At 45.1% G+C, this 16,996-nt stretch overlaps 1 protein-coding gene across 4 annotated transcripts in view; it reads right to left on the minus strand.

Annotated features, from left to right (window-relative positions):
* The window catches only part of RUFY2 (RUN and FYVE domain containing 2), a 74,706-nt gene that overhangs the window by 38,296 nt on the left and 19,414 nt on the right, over window positions 1–16,996 (minus strand). For all 4 annotated transcript variants that reach the window (XR_005449813.1, XM_038743642.1, XM_038743641.1 and 1 more), the window contains exons 2-4: window positions 15,767–15,940; window positions 9,114–9,231; window positions 540–641 (exon numbers count right to left, since the gene is read on the minus strand). Coding sequence is in view for 3 of the 4 variants with exons in the window: in XM_038743642.1 (XP_038599570.1) it covers window positions 540–641; window positions 9,114–9,231; window positions 15,767–15,940 (394 nt within the window). In the remaining variant the exon portion in view is untranslated. The remainder of the gene's footprint in view (window positions 1–539; window positions 642–9,113; window positions 9,232–15,766; window positions 15,941–16,996) is intronic.

Below are 16,996 nucleotides of genomic sequence, written 5' to 3' on the forward strand. Positions count from 1 at the left end.
GAGGACGTGGGCCGGGGGTCGACGGCGGGACAGGCGAGAAGGAGGTTAGCGGCAGAGGAGAGGAGGGTGCGGGCTGGGCTGAAGAAGGAGAGAAGGGAGGTGAGGGAGGAGGGGGTGAGGTGATGGAGAGAATCTAAGTAGAAGGGAAAACAGGTACTGAATCCCCATCTTACAGATGAGGTAACTGAGCCACAGAGAAGTTCAATGACCAAGGTCACACAGCGGGCAAATGGAGGAGCGGGATTAGAACCCAGATCCTCCGACTCACGCTCCCATAATCTTTCCAATAGTCTGTGTTACTTCCCTTCTTGTGTCTTCACTTCTATTTAGAATATAAGGTCTAGGGATCAGGGCCTATGTTTAGTTACCTGTCCAACTCCCTAATGGGTTTTTTAAAAAAAAAAAAAATACATGGCTCTGAAAAACTGAACCTGCATGATTGTAACAATAATGTCTATTTGGGGAATTAACCAACTTCAAAAAAGGAATTAGCTTTCCTTAAAATAGCACAGGAAGAAAACTGAGTGCTGGCCACTTACCTCAGTAAGTCTCTTTGGATAATTAAGCAGCGCAGGTAATCAGCCATCTTCTTTTGCATGAGTGCCAACCGTAACCACGCTCTGGCCCGACCCAATGGTGTCCTGAAAAAGGAAACCCCACTGGTCAGAAAACAACTCCGGTTTCCTAGATTTGCAAATTCTACAGTCCGTCCTCATTGCATAAAAGAAAAGAAATGACATTTTCAACTCCAGTTTTGCACCCGATCTTGTAGTAAAAGTCCCTGGAAATGATCTCTTGGCCTCTCTTGGAGCACCGTTTGGCATACAACCCTCCACACTTCAAGCGCTTAGTACAGTGCTCTGCACACAGTAAGCGCTTAATAAATACAGTTGAATGAATAAGGCCTCACTGGCTTCCTGGGTCCCTCCAATCAATCCATGAAAAACTCTTCATCCCTTGTCCCGCCATCGACCGCCGGCCCACGTCATCCCCCGGGCCTGGAATGCCCTCCCTCTGCCCATCCGCCAAGCTAGCTCTCTTCCTCCCTTCAAGGCCCAGCTGAGAGCTCACCTCCTCCAAGAGGCCTTCCCAGACTGAGCCCCTTCCTTCCTCTCCCCCTCATCCCCCTCTCCATCCCCCCCTTCTTACCTCCTTCCCTTCCCCACAGCACCTGTATATATGTATATATGTTTGTACATATTTATTACTCTATTTATTTATTTATTTTATTTGTACATGTCTATTCTATTTATTTTATTTTAGTATGTTTGGCTTTGTTCTCTGCCTCCCCCTTTTAGACTGTGAGCCCACTGTTGGGTAGGGACTGTCTCTATATGTTGCCAATTTGTGCTTCCCAAGCGCTTAGTACAGTGCTCTGCACATAGTAAGCGCTCAATAAATACGATTGATTGATTGATTGATTCACCTTCGGCTTCGAGGGTCTCCAACTCACCCAACCTTACATGTCTGCTGTCTTTAACCGCTATTCCCCGCCTCCGTCTCTTCACTCCTCTCCAGCTACAACCTTCTACCTGTATCTCGTTCTCACCTCTCCTGCCTTCAACCGCTCCCTCCCCAAATCAATCAATCAATCAAATCCGACAGACCCCAGCGTCTTCCCAAAATCCCACCTCCTCCTACGCACTGATATATTGTACTTCTCCCAAGTGCTCAGTACACAGTAATCGCTCAATGTAATTGGTTACAAATCCTCCCAATTAGTTCCTAGCATCCTAAGTCATGCAAATCTGCCAGTCACCTCCAGCATTTTTTCCACTTATTTGTCCACATCCTGAGCACTTCTGTACGTATGTTATTCAACTGTATATTCAATTACTTTGATTACTCTATTTGAAAGCATTTCTATGCCTAGCTCTCTCTCCAAGTGAAGGCTCTTTGTGGGCAGAGACATGCCACTTCTTGTGAGCCCATTGTTGGGTAGGGACCCTCTCTATGTGTTGCCAACTTGTACTTCCCAAGCGCTTAGTACAGTGCTCTGCACACAGTAAGCGCTCAATAAATACGATTGATTGATAGATTAAGAGCTTATTTCAGTGTATTTAACTTAATGGGCACTCAAATACTATTTCTACTACTGCTCCTGTTACCATTTTCTGTGGTCAGCTCACTCTTCCAGCACCCAGGTAAAAGGAATTAAATGATTCCTTGAAAGAACTCTTTAAAGAGTCCAGCTGGGGAGTCCCAGGACCTGAGTTCTAATCCCAGCTTTGCCAGGAGCCTACTGTGTGGCTTTGGGCAAGATCATTTATTCAGTCATATTTATTGAGCACTTACTGTGTGCAGAGCACTCTACTAAGCACTTGGGAGAGTACAATATAACAATAAACAGACACATTCCCTGCCCACAATGAGTTTATAATCTGGAGGATGGTTTAGGCATCCATTCCCTGCCTTTGGCTCAATCAACCGGCCAATCAATGGCACTTATTGAGCACTTACTATAGAGCACTGTACTAAGCACTTGGGAGAGTACAATACAACATAATTAGCAGACACGTTCCCTGCCCATAACGAACTGACAGTATAGAGGCTCTCTTGCTCCTATAGAGAAGCAGTGTGGCATAGTGGCGATACCCCAGGCTTGGGAGTCAGAGGACATGGGTTCTAATCCCGGTTCTGCCACTTGTCAGCTGTGTGACTTCGGGCAAGTCACTTCACTTCTCGGTGCCTCAGTTACCTCACCTGGAAAATGCGGATTAAAACTGTGAGGCCCACGTGGGACAACCTGATAACCTTGTATCTACCAGCGCTTAGGACGGTGCTTGGCACCTAGTAAGCACTTAAATACCATTATTATTATTACTGCTGGAGCTGTCCAAAGGGGAAAAAAATCCCCGGGGTGACCAATGCTGACCATGCACACAGTAAGCACTCAATAAATACGATTGATTGATTGATGAGCTGGGAGGAGAGGGGAAGGGAGGGAACAGAAAGGGAGGGATGGGTCTGACAAAAAGGTGGTGTTGGCCTGCTTGCTGATTACCCCCTCCCGCCGCCCCTGAGGTCCTTGGGGCAGGATCCAGAGAGGAGCTGTTCCAGGAAAGAGGCTATTAGACAAGTGGGGGAAGGAGAAGGGAGACTTCAAGTTCGGCTGGGAAAGGCTGATCCGGTCCTACACCCTTGCATGATCCAATGTCCCCACAGGACGGTGGGGAGGGAGTCAATCAATCACCTCTACTGAGCGCTTACTGTGTGCAGAGCACTGTACTACGCACTTGGGAGTATAATATGACAATAAACAGATACATTCCCTGCCCACAACGAGGTTAGTCTAGAAGGGGAGACAGACATTAATATAAATAAATTGCAGATACGTACATAAGTTCGTGGGTCTAGGAGGGGGAATGAATAGAGAGAGCAAATCAGGTTGACACAGAAGGGAGTGGGAGAAGAGGAAAGGGGGGCTTAGTCAAGGAAGGCCTCTTAAAGGAGACGTGCCTTCAATAAGACTTTAAAGGGGAAGGAAATTTTCTGTCAGGAAGAGGAAAGGGCCAATCAATCAATCAATCATATTTATTGAGCGCTTACTATGTGCAGAGCACTGTACTAAGCGCTTGGGAAGTACATATTGGCAACATATAGAGACAGTCCCTACCCAACAGTGGGCTCACAGTCTAAAAGGGGGAGACAGAGAACAAAACCAAACCTACTAACAAAATAAAATAAATAGAATAGATATGTACAAGTAAAATAAATAAATAAATAAATAGAGGGCGCTGAGAACAGTGCTTAGCGCTGAGCCTAGGCCAGAGGCAGGATGTGGGTGAAGGGTCTACGGTGAGACGGAGGTAGAGTGAGAAGGTTGGCATCCCCCCGGCCCTGCCTCCTTCCCCTCCCCACAGCACCTGTGTATATGTTTATATGGATTTATTACTCTATTTTACTTGTACATATTTACTATTCTATTTATTTTGTTAATGATGCGCATTTAGCTTTAATTCTATTTGTTCTGACAGCCTGACACCTGTCCACATGTTTTGTTTTGTTGTCTGTCTCCCCCTTCTAGACTGTGAGCCCGTTGTTGGGTCGGGACCGTCTCTATATGTTGCCAACTTGTACTTCCCAAGCGCTCAGGACAGTGCTCCACAAACAGTGAGCGCTCAGTAAATGAGACTGAGTGAATGACTGAATTAGAGGAGCAAAGTGCGCGGGCTGGGTTGTATGTAGTAGGAGTGTAGCGAGGTAGGAGGGGGCAAAGTGTTTGAGGGCTTTCAAGGAGGGGGAGGTGGATGGAGGGATGGAGGAAGTGGAGGGGCACACAGTTTCGTGCTGGGGGAAGGTGAAGAGGAAGAAAGGCTGGGGTTTTTTGTCCCCTGCCCAACAGCTGGAGGCTGACATCAGTGCCCAGCGCTTAGAACAGTGCTTGGCACATAGTAAGCACTTAACAAATGCCATTATTATCATTATTATTATTATTATTATTATTATCAGGGTGGGGAGAACTAGAGCTACCAGACTACAAGCAGCGTGGCTCAGTGGAGAAGAGCACGGGCTTTGGAGTCAGAGGTCATGGGTTCAAACCCCGGCTCTGCCAATTGTCAGCTGTGCGACTTTGGGCAAGTCACTTAACTTCTCCATGCCTCAGTTACCTCATCTGTAAAATGGGGATTGAGACTCTGAGCCCCACGTGGGACAACCTGATCACCTTGTAGCCTCCCCAGCGCTTAGAACAGTGCTTTGCACATAGTAAGCGCTTAATAAATGCCATCATTATTATTATTATTATTATTCTTACAGCGTAGCCCACGACATCATCTCGTTCCGCCGCGTGCCGGGCAGCCAGTTCGACAACCCTCCAGCAGTAAGGGGGTGGAGAGCCGGCCCACATTCCTACAGGGAATCCTCTTTCGACTGCCTGGACACTGTCTCTGGTCGCAAGGTAGGCCGGAGCCTCCCATCCACAGTGAGAAATGCCTGGCTTATCATCATCATCATCATCATCATCAATCGTATTTATTGAGCGCTTACTGTGTGCAGAGCACTGGACTAAACGCTTGGGAAGTACAAGCTGGCAACATACAGAGACAGTCCCTATCCAACGGTGGGCCCACAGTCTAAAAGGGGGAGACAGAGAACAAAACCAAACATACTAACAAAATAAAATAAATAGAATAGATATGTACAAGTAAAATAAACACAGTAATAAATATGTACAAACATATATACATATATACAGGTGCTGTGGGGAAGGGAAGGAGGTAAGATGGGGGGATGGAGAGGGGGACGAGGGGGAGAGGAAGGAAGGGGCTCAGTCTGGGAAGGCCTCCTGGAGGAGGTGAGGAGAAGCCCAGGGTGAGGAGGTGTCCAGGGTGAGGTTCTCCCAACTGCCCCCTCTGCCCCACGCACATAATAATAATAACAATGATTATTGTGGCATTTGTTAAGCGCTCATTTTGTAATAATAAGCACTGTGTTCAGTGCTGGGGTGGAAACAAGTGAAGTTGGACACAGTCCCTGTCCCATGTGGGGCTCACACTCTTAATCAATCAATCAATCGTATTTATTGAGTGCTTACTGTGTGCAGAGCACTGTACTAAGCGCTTGGGAAGTACAAGCTGGCAACATATAGAGAAAGTCCCTACCCAACAGTGGGCTCACAGTCTAGAAGGGAGAGACAGAGAACAAAACCAAAGATCCTAACAAAATAAAATAAATAGAATAGATAGGTACATGTAAAATAAATAGAGTAATAAATATGTACAAACATTTATACAGGTGCTGTGGGGAAGGGAAGGAGGTAAGATGGGGGGATGGAGAGGGGGACGAGGGGGAGAGGAAGGAAGGGGCTCAGTGTGGGAAGGCCTCCTGGAGGAGGTGAGCTCTCAGTAGGGCCTTGACGGGAGGAAGCGGGGGGGGGGAGTCAGTCAGGACCGGACTGGGAAGGGGGGTTGGGGGGCACTAGAAGGAAGGTCGCTTAAGTGGGTGGGGGTGGAAGCAGGGGGCGTCTATGGAGGCGCTCGAAGGAGAGGAGCCTTCCGGGAGCAGCGGGGGCCACGCGGCCCCCATTTAATCCCCATTTTAATCCCCCATTTTAATCTGTAATCCCCATTTTACAGATGAGGCACAAAGAAGTGAGATTCATTCAATTCATGCAACCGTATTTGAGCGCTTACTGGGTGCAGAGCACTGTACCAGGCGCTTGAAACTTGCCCAAAGTCACAAAGCAGCCATGGGGAGGAGCCGGGATTAGAAACCAGATCCTTCTGGCTTCCAAACCCATGCTCTAGCCACTCGGCCACGCTGCTTCTCTTCACAATACCTGGTCTTATCAGAATGGCCGGGACCTTGAAATGCCTCAGTCCATTCCCGCCATTTTCCGTAGGAGCCCATTCTTCCTTTCAGGATAAGATAGAGTTGTTTGGACATGACAGGGAGGAGGTCACTGGCGTTCTTGGAGAGGGCAGTCTCAGTGGAGTGAAGAGGGAAGAGAAGCAGCGTGGCTCAGTGGAAAGAGCCCGGGCTTTGGAGTCAGAGGTCGTGGGTTCAAATCCCGGCTCCGCCACTTGTCAGCTGGGTGACTTTGGGCAAGTCACTTCACTTCTCTGGGCCTCAGTTACCTCATCTGTAAAATGGGGATTAAGACTGTGAGCCCCCCGTGGGACAACCTGATCACCTTGCAACCTTCCCAGCGCTTAGAACAGTGCTTTGCACATAGTAAGCGCTTAATAAATGCCATTATCATTATTATTATTATTATTATGGAAGCCAGATCGAGGAGGGTCAAGACGGAGTTGGAGGAGAGCTCGGGCCTGGGGGGTCAGAAGGACCTGGGTTCTAATCCCAGCTCCATCACTTGTCTGCTGTGTGACCTTGGGCAAGTCACTTCACCTCTCTGGGCCTCAGTTACCTCATCTGTTAAATGGGGATTAAGACTCTGAGCCCCATGTGGGACAGGGACTGTGTCCAACCTGATTAGCTTGAATTTACCCCAGTGCTTAATACAGTACCTGGCACACAGTAAATGCTCAACAACTACTATATTTTTAAAAAGCAATGACTATCAATGAGTAGTATTTATTATGTCAGTCAGTCAATCGTATTTACTGAGCGCCTACAGCAGGCAGAGCACTGGACTAAGCGCTTGGGAGAGTACAACAGACACATTCCCTGCCCACAGCGAGCTTACAGTCTACAGGAGGGGAGACAGACACCAATGCAAATAAATGAATTGCAGATGTATATATATATATATATATACATATACATATATAACATATATTACATTATATACATATATTACATTATATATGTATGTATATGTATATATAGATATATTACATTATATACATACATAATATATATTGTATATATTATTGTATATATTGTATTATGTATATACATACATAATATATATTGTATATATATTATGTATGTATATAATGTATATATATTACATCTGTAATTCATTTATTTATATTTATTCATTTATTCATTCATTTATATATATATGTATACGTGTATACACACATGTATACATGCACATAAATGCTGTGGGGCTGGGAGTGGGGAAAAATAAAGGAAGCAAGTCAGTGCATCGCAGAAGGGAGTAGGAGAAAAGGAAAGGGGGTGCTTAGTTTGAGAAGGCCTTTCGGAGGAGATGTGCCTTCAATAAAGCTTTTAAGGAGGGAAGAGTAATTGTCTGTCGGATTTGAGGGAGGGCATTCCAGGCCAGAGGCAGGATGTGGGCTAGGGTTCGGCGGCAAGATAGGTGAGATCGAGACACAGTGAGAAGGTTAGCACTACGGGGCAAAGCGTGTGGGCTGAGTGTAGAAGGATCGGAGCCAGGTGACGGAGGAGGGGGTAAGGTGATTGAGTGCTTTAAAGCCAAGGGTGAGGAGTTTTGTTTGATGAGGAGGTGGATGGGCAACCGCTGGAGTTTTCTGAGGAGCAGGGTGACACGTCTTAAACGGCAGCAGAGTGAAGTATGGACTGGAGTAGGGAGAGACGGGAGGCTGGGAGGTCAGCCCGGAGCCTGATGCAGTAATCCAGATGGGATAGGAAGAGTGATTGTTATTAACATCGTAGCAAGAAGGTGGATTTTAGCAATGTTGTGAAGGTGGGACCGACAGGATGTCGTGATGGATAGAATATGGGGGTTGAAAGAGAGAGAAGTCAAGGCTAACACCAAGGTTATGGACAGGACAGGGTTTGGGTGGGAAGATAACGAGTTCTGTTTTGGACACTTTAAGCTTGACGTGACAGGTGGACATTCATTCAATCGTATTTATTGAGCGCTTACTGTGTGTGGAGCACTGTACTAAGCGCTTGGGAAGTCCAAGTTGGCAACATATAGAGACGGTCCCTACCCAACAATGGGCTCACAGTCTAGGAGGGGGAGACAGACAACAAAACAAAACATGTGGACAGGTGTCAAGTCATCAGAATAAATAGAAGTAAAGCTAAATGCATATCATTAACAAAATAAATAGAATAGTAAATGTGTACAAGTAAAATAGAGTAATAAATCTGTACAAACATATATACAGGTGCTGTGGGGAGGGGAAGGAGGTAGGGTGGGAGGGATGGGGAGGAGGACAGGAAAAAGGGGGCTCAGTCTGGGAAATCCAAGTACAGATGTCTTGAAGGCAAGAGGAAATGCAAGACTGCAGAGAGGGAGAGATATAGGGCTGGAGATGTAGATTTGAGTATTTGTTAAGTGCTTACTGTGTGCCAGGCACTGTTCTAAGCACTGGGGTGGACACAGTCCCTCGTCCCGCTTGGGGCTCACAGTCCCATTTTTACAGATTAGGTAACGGAGGCACAGAGGAGTGACTTGCCCAGGTCACACAGCAGACAAGCAGTGTAGCCGGAATTAGAACCCACAACCTTCTGACTTCCAGCCCCGTGCTCTAACCACTACGCCACGCTGCTTCACACCAGACTTTGGATGGGGCACGACCAGCCTTGTCTCTTCTCTTCTGGTGCTCTAGATATTCAGAATCAAATACTGCCCCAAACAGCACAAGCTTATTCCATTTTTCACCCTCCATCCCCGAAGTCTTCCCAACCATGTGTTGGGTTGTTCCAAATGGCCTGATTCAAGACAGTACTTAATTAATATAACGGTACTTACTTAATACGACAATACTTACTTAAGGCCAGGCAAATCCCTGACACTGGCCGCTATCTCCTCTGCTTCTGGATAGAGCTTCTCCACCAGCTCTAGGGGCCCCCAGATTGTTTTGTTGTAACTCAAAAAAGATTTTCTTACTAGAAAGAGAAAATACATTTTCCATTTGTTTAGGAAATTGTGCTGGATTGCTTTTTAATACCTAATATCATCATGCTGAGGGCAGAGATCCTGAAATGGAAACTGATGGGGAATCAATCCTATTGCTACCTAGGGGCAACTTCTACTGTAATTATTAAAATTCATTATCCAAATACTCTATCTACCCAGCCGCTCTCAACTTCAAAAAAAATCCAAATCAATGACACTCTTCTAAGCAAATAAACCCTCCATCCTGTGGAGCTCAAGAAATGCATGTGACGACGGTAAACCTTTATTAGATGAAAATTCCAGAGATAGGAAATGCTCTGGGAGCAAGTATAAGTAGCAGAGAAGCAGTGTGGCTCAGTGGAAAGAGCACGAGGTCGTGGGTTCAAATCCCAGCTCTACCGCTTGTCAGCTGTGTGACTTTGGGGAGGTTACTTAACTTCTCTGTGCCTCAGTTACCTCCTCTGTAAAATGGGAATTAAGACTGTGAGCCCCACATGGGACAACCTGATCACCTTGTGTCCTCCCCAGCACTTAGAACAGTTAACAAATACCAAAAAAAAAAAATCCCAGCAGAAGAAATCTCTTCTTCTGTACACACTTTTTCATTTCTACTATTTAAACTGGGCATAGATTACCTGCTGTTTTATAATGAAATGTGCAGTGTTTGATTCTTAATGAAGATGCACTATAGTTCTTTTAAGCAGAAGAATCAGATGAAAATAACTGCTTCTATCCCATTATACACTGATAACTTTCTACACCTGCAGTTCCAAGACCAACAGGAAATGACTGTATTAAGGCGGCCATGTGGCCGCTATACGATTACTAAAACCTGTGACCAATATAATGGAATTATAGCTCCACGTGAATTTCTAGGAAGATGTCTTTCCTAGTTTGAGTATAAGGAACGTGACTTTAAACATGAAATCTACATCAGGGACTTTTTTTTCCTATGCACCTCTACATGATCTCGCTATGGATGACCATCTAGAAGGATACCTTAAGTAGTTACACCCAAGCGCTTAGTACAGTGCTCTGCACACAGTAAGCGCTCAATAAATACAATTGATTGATTGACTGATCTTTAAAAATGAGGTTCGTTTAATTGAAGAAAAACCATCAACACAGAATATTTCATCTGACAGAGACCTCTACTTAGATTTTTCAAGCTTCATTCAATCATATTTATTGAGCGTTTACTGTGTGCAGAGCACTGCATTAAGCGCTTGGAAAGTAAAATTCAGCAAAAGAGAGACAATCCCTACGTACAACAGGCTTACAGTCTAGAAGGGGGAGAGAGACATCAAAACGAGTAAACAGGCATCAATATAAATATAATTACAGATATATACACATCAAAACAAGTAAACAGGCATTAATGTAAATAATTAGAATTATAGATATGTACATATATACACAAGTGCTGTGGGGCGGGGAGGGGGGTAGAGCAAATGGAGCAAGTTGGGGTGTTGGGGCGAGCGGAGGAAAGGGGGGCTTAGTCTGTTTTTTGTGGGTTTTTTAATGTTTTTAATTGTTTTTGGCACCTATTTCCTTGGATCGCCTAGTCGAAATGTCAGATAAGACTTCAAATTTTAAAACTATTACAAAATTAGAGATGTCAAAATTGAAGTACTTCAGCTTCTAGACAAAGAAATGCTTTCAAAAGTTAATTTAAATAGGAGTCCTAGCATCCAAAAAGCTAAATCCAAGGGATATCTTGATGCTAGAGATAACTTCATTTAAGCCATGGTTTAGTGACCTAGCAATGTGCTTCCCAAACTTTTCTGCCAAAGAGCCTTTCTGATACTGGACTGGACTTTGGAAGAATGCCACTGCCATTTTTAAACTCATTAGTTTTACAATGACTATGTCTGCGGGGCAAAATAGCACTCCTTTGAGAAACAAATCACAAATCTACATGCTCCTTAAAGGCACAAGTGCGACCTCCGAAATGTTTGTCTTGTTTTTAAGTGAATGAAAGGCAAGTTTGCAGCTTTTTTGTCATATTTCTTTTTCTGGAAGAGCTGTTGGCTGTTTAAGACCTTACAGACATGATTTTTCTGGCCACGAAACCGTGTGCCTCCAGTTTACAAATGACTGGTTGCTCTGGGCTCTCCCCCCTAGACCCATTATGACTAAGCTAGTCCACCTTTTTTAAAAAGACTGGAATTAAGCATTTATTATATGCCAGGCACTGTTCTAAGCCCTGGGGTAGAAACAAGCTAATCAGATTGGACACAGTCCGTGTCCCACATGGGACTCACAGTCTTAACCCCATTTTACAGATGAGGGAACTGAGGCACAGAGAAGTGAAGTGACTTGCTCAAGGTCACACAGCAGACGAGTGGCAGAGCTGGGATTAGAACCCAGGTCCTTCTGACTCCCAGGCTCGTGAAGGCCATGTTGCTTCCCAAGATAATAATAATAATAATAATGGCGTTTATTAAGCGCTTACTATGTGCAAAGCACTGTTCTAAGCGCTGGGGAGTTTACAAGGTGATCAGGTTGTCCCACGGGGTCTCACAGTCTTCTTCCCCATTTTACAGATGAGGGAACTGAGGCCCAGAGAAGTGAAGTGACTTGCCCAAAGTCACACAGTTGACAAGTGGCGGAGCCGGGATTTGAACCCATGACCTCTGGCTCCAAAGCCCAGGCTCTTTCCACTGAGCCACGCTGCTTCCCAATACTGAGAAAAATGGGCTACAGTTAACCTTTCTACTCCAGGCATGGGTCTTGGAAAGGTTCCGGGAAGGTCAGAGTCCATCGCAGCGTGGTTCGGTGGAAAGAGCATGAGCTTTGGAGTCAGAGGTCATGGGTTCAAATCCCAGCTCTGCCAATTGTCAGCTGTGTGACTTGAGGCAAGTCACTTCACTTCTCTGGGCCTCAGTTCCCTCATCTGTAAACTGGGGATGAAGACTGTGAGCCCCCCGTGGAGCAATCTGATCACCTTGTAAACTCCCCAGTGCTTAGAACAGTGCTTTGCACATAGTAAGCGCTTAATAAATGCTATTATTATTATTATTATTATCATCGCAAACACCATGAATGCAACAGCCCCTGACAGAACAGCCCAATCAAGGGTCCCTCTCTATTTTCAGAGGTCATTCATTCATTCAATCGGATTTATTGAGCGCTTACTGTGTGCAGAGCACTGTAGAGAAGCAGCGTGGCTCAGTGGAAAGAGCCCGGGCTTTGGAGTCAGAGGTCATGGGTTCGAATCCCAGCTCCGCCACATGTCTGCTGTGTGATCTTGGGCAAGTCACTTAACTTCTCTGAGCCTCAGTTACCTCATCTGTAAAATGGGGATGAAGACTGTGAGCCCCACGGGGGGACAACCTGATCACCCTGTATCCTCCCCAGCGCTTAGAACAGTGCTTTGCACATAGTAAGCGCTTAACAAATGCCAATTATTATTATTATTATTATTATTACAAGTCGGCGGCTTGTCTCTACCAAGGACTGTCTCAAAATGGAGCCACCCTTCCCTCTGGAACAGAGAAAATTCTGATTCATCAGGGATGGTTTCCCTCTGGTTAAGGGCTTTCCATCTGATTTTGGACTGGTCCAATAATAATATGATTAATAATAATTATGGTATTCATTTATTCAATCGTATTTATTGAGCGCTTACTGTGTGCAGAGCACTGTACTACGTGCCTATTTATTAAGTACTTACTATGTGCCGAACACTGTACTAAGCATTGGGGTAAATACTAACTAATCAGGTTGGACACAGTCTATGTGTCCCCATGGGACACACGATCTTAATCCCCATTTTGCAGATGAGGTAGCTGAGGTCCAGGAAAGTGAAATCACTTGCCCAAGGTCACACACGAGACAAGCGGAGGCAGGATTAGAATCCAGGCCCTTCAAATTAAAATTAATAATAATGGTATTTGTTAAGCGCTTACTATGTGCAAAGCACTGTTCTAAGCGCTGGTGTTAAGTGTTTACTATGTGTCAAGCACTGTACTAAGCACTGGGGTAGGTAGACGTTACCTAGGTTGGACACAGTCCCTGTCTCACGTAGGACTCGCCGTCTAAGTAGGAGGGAGAAGCAGTGTGGCTCAGTGGAAAGAGCCTGGGCTTTGGAGTCAGAAGTCATGGGTTCAAATCCCGGTTCCGCCGCCTGTCAGCTGTGTGACTTCGAGCAAGTCACTTAACTTCTCTGTGCCTCAGTTACCTCATCTGTAAAATGAGGATGAAGACTGTGAGCCCCCCATGGGACAACCTGATCACCTTGTAACCTCCCCAGCACTTAGAACAGTGCTTTGCACATAGTAAGCGCTTAATAAATGCCAAAAAAAACCCCAGGAATTGTTGGTCAAGATGGGGGTGCCTGGAACTGAAAAAGTCTGCAGCAATAGTAATAATAATAACGAAGGCATTTGTTAAGCGCTTACTACATGCAAAGCACTGTTCTAAAAGCTGGGGAGGATACAAGGTGATCAGCTTGTCCCATGTGGGGCTCACAGTCTTAATCCCCATTTTACGGATGAGGTAACTGAGGCACAGAGAAGTTAACTGACTTGCCCAAAGTCACGCAGCTAACAATTGGCCGAACTAGGATTTGAACCCATGACCTCTGACTCCAAAGCCCGGGCTCTTTCCACTGAGCCATGCTGCTTCTCTAGTACAAACTGTTAATAATAATTCTGGTAATTGTTAAGTGCTTACTGTGTGCCAGGCACTGTACTAGGCGCTGAGGTGGATACAGGCAAAGCAGGTTGGACAAGAGTCCCTGTCCCACATGGGGCTCACAGTCTTAATCCCCATTTTACAGATGAGATAACTGAGGCACAGAGACTCGCCCGAAGTCACACAGCAGACGGTGGCAGAGCCGGGATTAGAACCCACAACCTTCTGTGCCCGGGCCTGTGTTCTAGCCACTACAGTCCTGTTGATCTCATGACTCCCTGAGCAGCCTCTGCTCTGTGCCTCTCCTGGTTTGCTTGCTACCAAGTGCCTAATACTTGGAAATGCTTAGTACAGTGCTTAGTGCTTAACAAGTACCTTAACTATTATTAAGGACTAGACTATCACTTGATAAATAAATACTTCCAAAAGAAAAAAAATCCTCTCTCAAAGTTTGTGGGTCCCACACACATGGGTTGATATCTGAGGCCCACAACTCTATTCCCTTCCCCCTTTTATCTGCCCCAGTATTTACCACATATGCGCCTCAATTTCATTCAATCTTATTTGCTAAGCACTTACTAGGTGCTTCTCTGTGACCTTTGGGCACTTGATATTCCTCCCACCGTCAATCCCTTGGCGTTTATGTACATATCCTTAATTATACATTATAAATTATGTATTTATAATAATGGTTGTCTCCCCTCTACCCTCTAAGCTCACTGTGGGCAGGGAACATGTTGGCCAACTCTGTTGTACTGTACTTTCCCAAGCACTTAGTACAGTGCTCTGCTCACACTAGACACTCAATAATTCCACAGATTGACAGTGTGGATGGTAACAATAGCCTAAAATGACTTCTTAATGTCAAGCTACCTAAGGATTTTATTTTGATGTAGTGCTGATTAATTAATTAATAACGGTATTTGTTAAGCGCTTACTATGTGCAAAGCACTGTTCTAAGCGCTGAATAGTAACGATGGCATTTATTACGTGCTTACTATGTGCAAAGCACTGTACTAAGCGCTGGGGAGGTTACAAGGTGATCAGGTTGTCCCATGGGGGGGGGGGGCTCACGGTCTTAATCCCCATTTTACAGATGCGGTAACTGAGGCCCAGAGAAGTGACTTCTTTAGCCGGAGAAGTGGCTAGACTGGGAGCCCACTGTTGGGTAGGGACTGTCTCTATATGTTGCCAACTTGTACTTCCCAAGCGCTTAGTACAGTGCTCTGCACACAGTAAGCGCTCAATAAATACTATTGATAAGTGAAGCCGACATGCCAAATGACAATTGGCGGAGCCGGGATTTGAACCCATGACCTCTGACTCCAAAGCCCGAGCTCTTTCCACTGCGCCACGCTGCATTCTGACCCAACGCCACTACTCAAAAGACGCTCTACCCCGAGTTTTTCCTTGTCCTATTATGTTTATTGGAATACAGTCTACATTCATTTCTAAATACCATCTCCGGGCAAAATGAACTCAACTGGCTTGGCAATATACTGACTTCAAAATGAGGCTGCAGCCACAATTCAAGGATTCCAAAGGAATCCTAAAAAGGATCCCTTCCCTCCCAAACCTCTGCAGATAAGGAGCATTAATGCTACTATCGTTTAATAAAGTACTCAAGTCACGAGTAGTTGTCGTTCTAAAAAGAAATGCAGCAGCTCTCCAACCGTACATTCGCTCTTCGCATTTCAAAATCATTTCTTTTAGACTGTGAGCCCACTGTTGGGTAGGGACCGTCTCTATATGTTGCCAATTTGTCCTTCCCAAGCGCTTGGTACAGTGCTCTGCACATAGTAAGCGCTCAATAAATGCGATTGATGATGATTTCTGACCCAACGACAAACAAGTCCAAAATTAACGAAAACAAAATTCGCACGGCACCTTTCAGACCGTGTTTCAGGCAATGCTCCATGACGACGAAGAACTGCTGCAAAGGCGGGTAATCCGAATCTAAGGTGCGGCCAAAACTCAGAGCTGATTCGATCAGTCCTTTGATACTCAGTTTTGCCATGTTCAACAGGTTGGCTCTCTCCACAGCTGTGGGGTCTTTCACAGCTGAAAGCAAGAAAGAAGAAATCAACACTGCATGTCAATTAATTAAAAAAAAAACATCAGGCTTCAATCTTCATTCTTCCAATCGGACTCTTGGTCTGTTCTAGAAATGAACCCAAAGCATCAGGCTTCAATCTTCCATTCTTCCAATCGGACTCTTGGTCTGTTCTAGAAATGAACCAAATTCAGGTTAACCCTTCTTTGCCCCTCCTCCCACTGCCCTTATAAACCCCCAAAACCTTATAACCTCTCCATATGTTGCCAACTTGTACTCCCCAAGCGCTTAGTACAGTGCTCTGCACACAGTAAGCGCTCAATAAATACGATTGATTGATTGTACTCCCCAAGCACTCAGTACAGTGCTCTGCACACAGTAAGCGCTCAATAAATACGATTGATTGATTGATTGTACTCCCCAAGCGCTTAGTACAGTGCTCTGCACACGGTAAGCGCTCAATAAATACAATTGAATGAATGAATATCCTTCACTCTCCACTTAGAAGCAGATTGCCATCAACTGCTTCACCTGATTTTGCAAACGTGTGTGAAAGTCTGTATCCACAAAGCCTTACAAATAGCCATAAGGGGCAAATAACCATTTGACCCGATCATCATCATCAATCGTATTTATTGAGCGCTTACTATGTGCAGAGCACTGTACTAAGCACTTGGGAAGTACAAATTGGCAACATATAGAGACAGTCCCTACCCAACAGTGGGCTCACAGTCTAAAAGGGGGAGACAGGGGAATATTAGAACAGTGCCAGCACTCAGAAACAGTGCTTTGCACATAGTAAGCGCTTAATAAATGCCATTATTATTATTATTAATATTTAAAAAATTCCACAGCGTTTTTACATGACATCTCATTCTGTCTTCTCAACAGCCCTCTGAGATAGCTACTATTAGTCCCATTTTTCTGATGAGGAAACACTCAAAGAGATTAATTTATTTGCTTAAGGTCACAAAGACCTAGTAGCAGTTCCCCTTCAATTTCCAGATTCCTGCTATTTAATAATAATAATAACGAAGGCATTTATTAAGCTATTTCCGTTAGAC

This window comes from Tachyglossus aculeatus, chromosome 3 (genome assembly GCF_015852505.1).
Source record: "Tachyglossus aculeatus isolate mTacAcu1 chromosome 3, mTacAcu1.pri, whole genome shotgun sequence".
Taxonomy (NCBI): domain Eukaryota; kingdom Metazoa; phylum Chordata; class Mammalia; order Monotremata; family Tachyglossidae; genus Tachyglossus; species Tachyglossus aculeatus.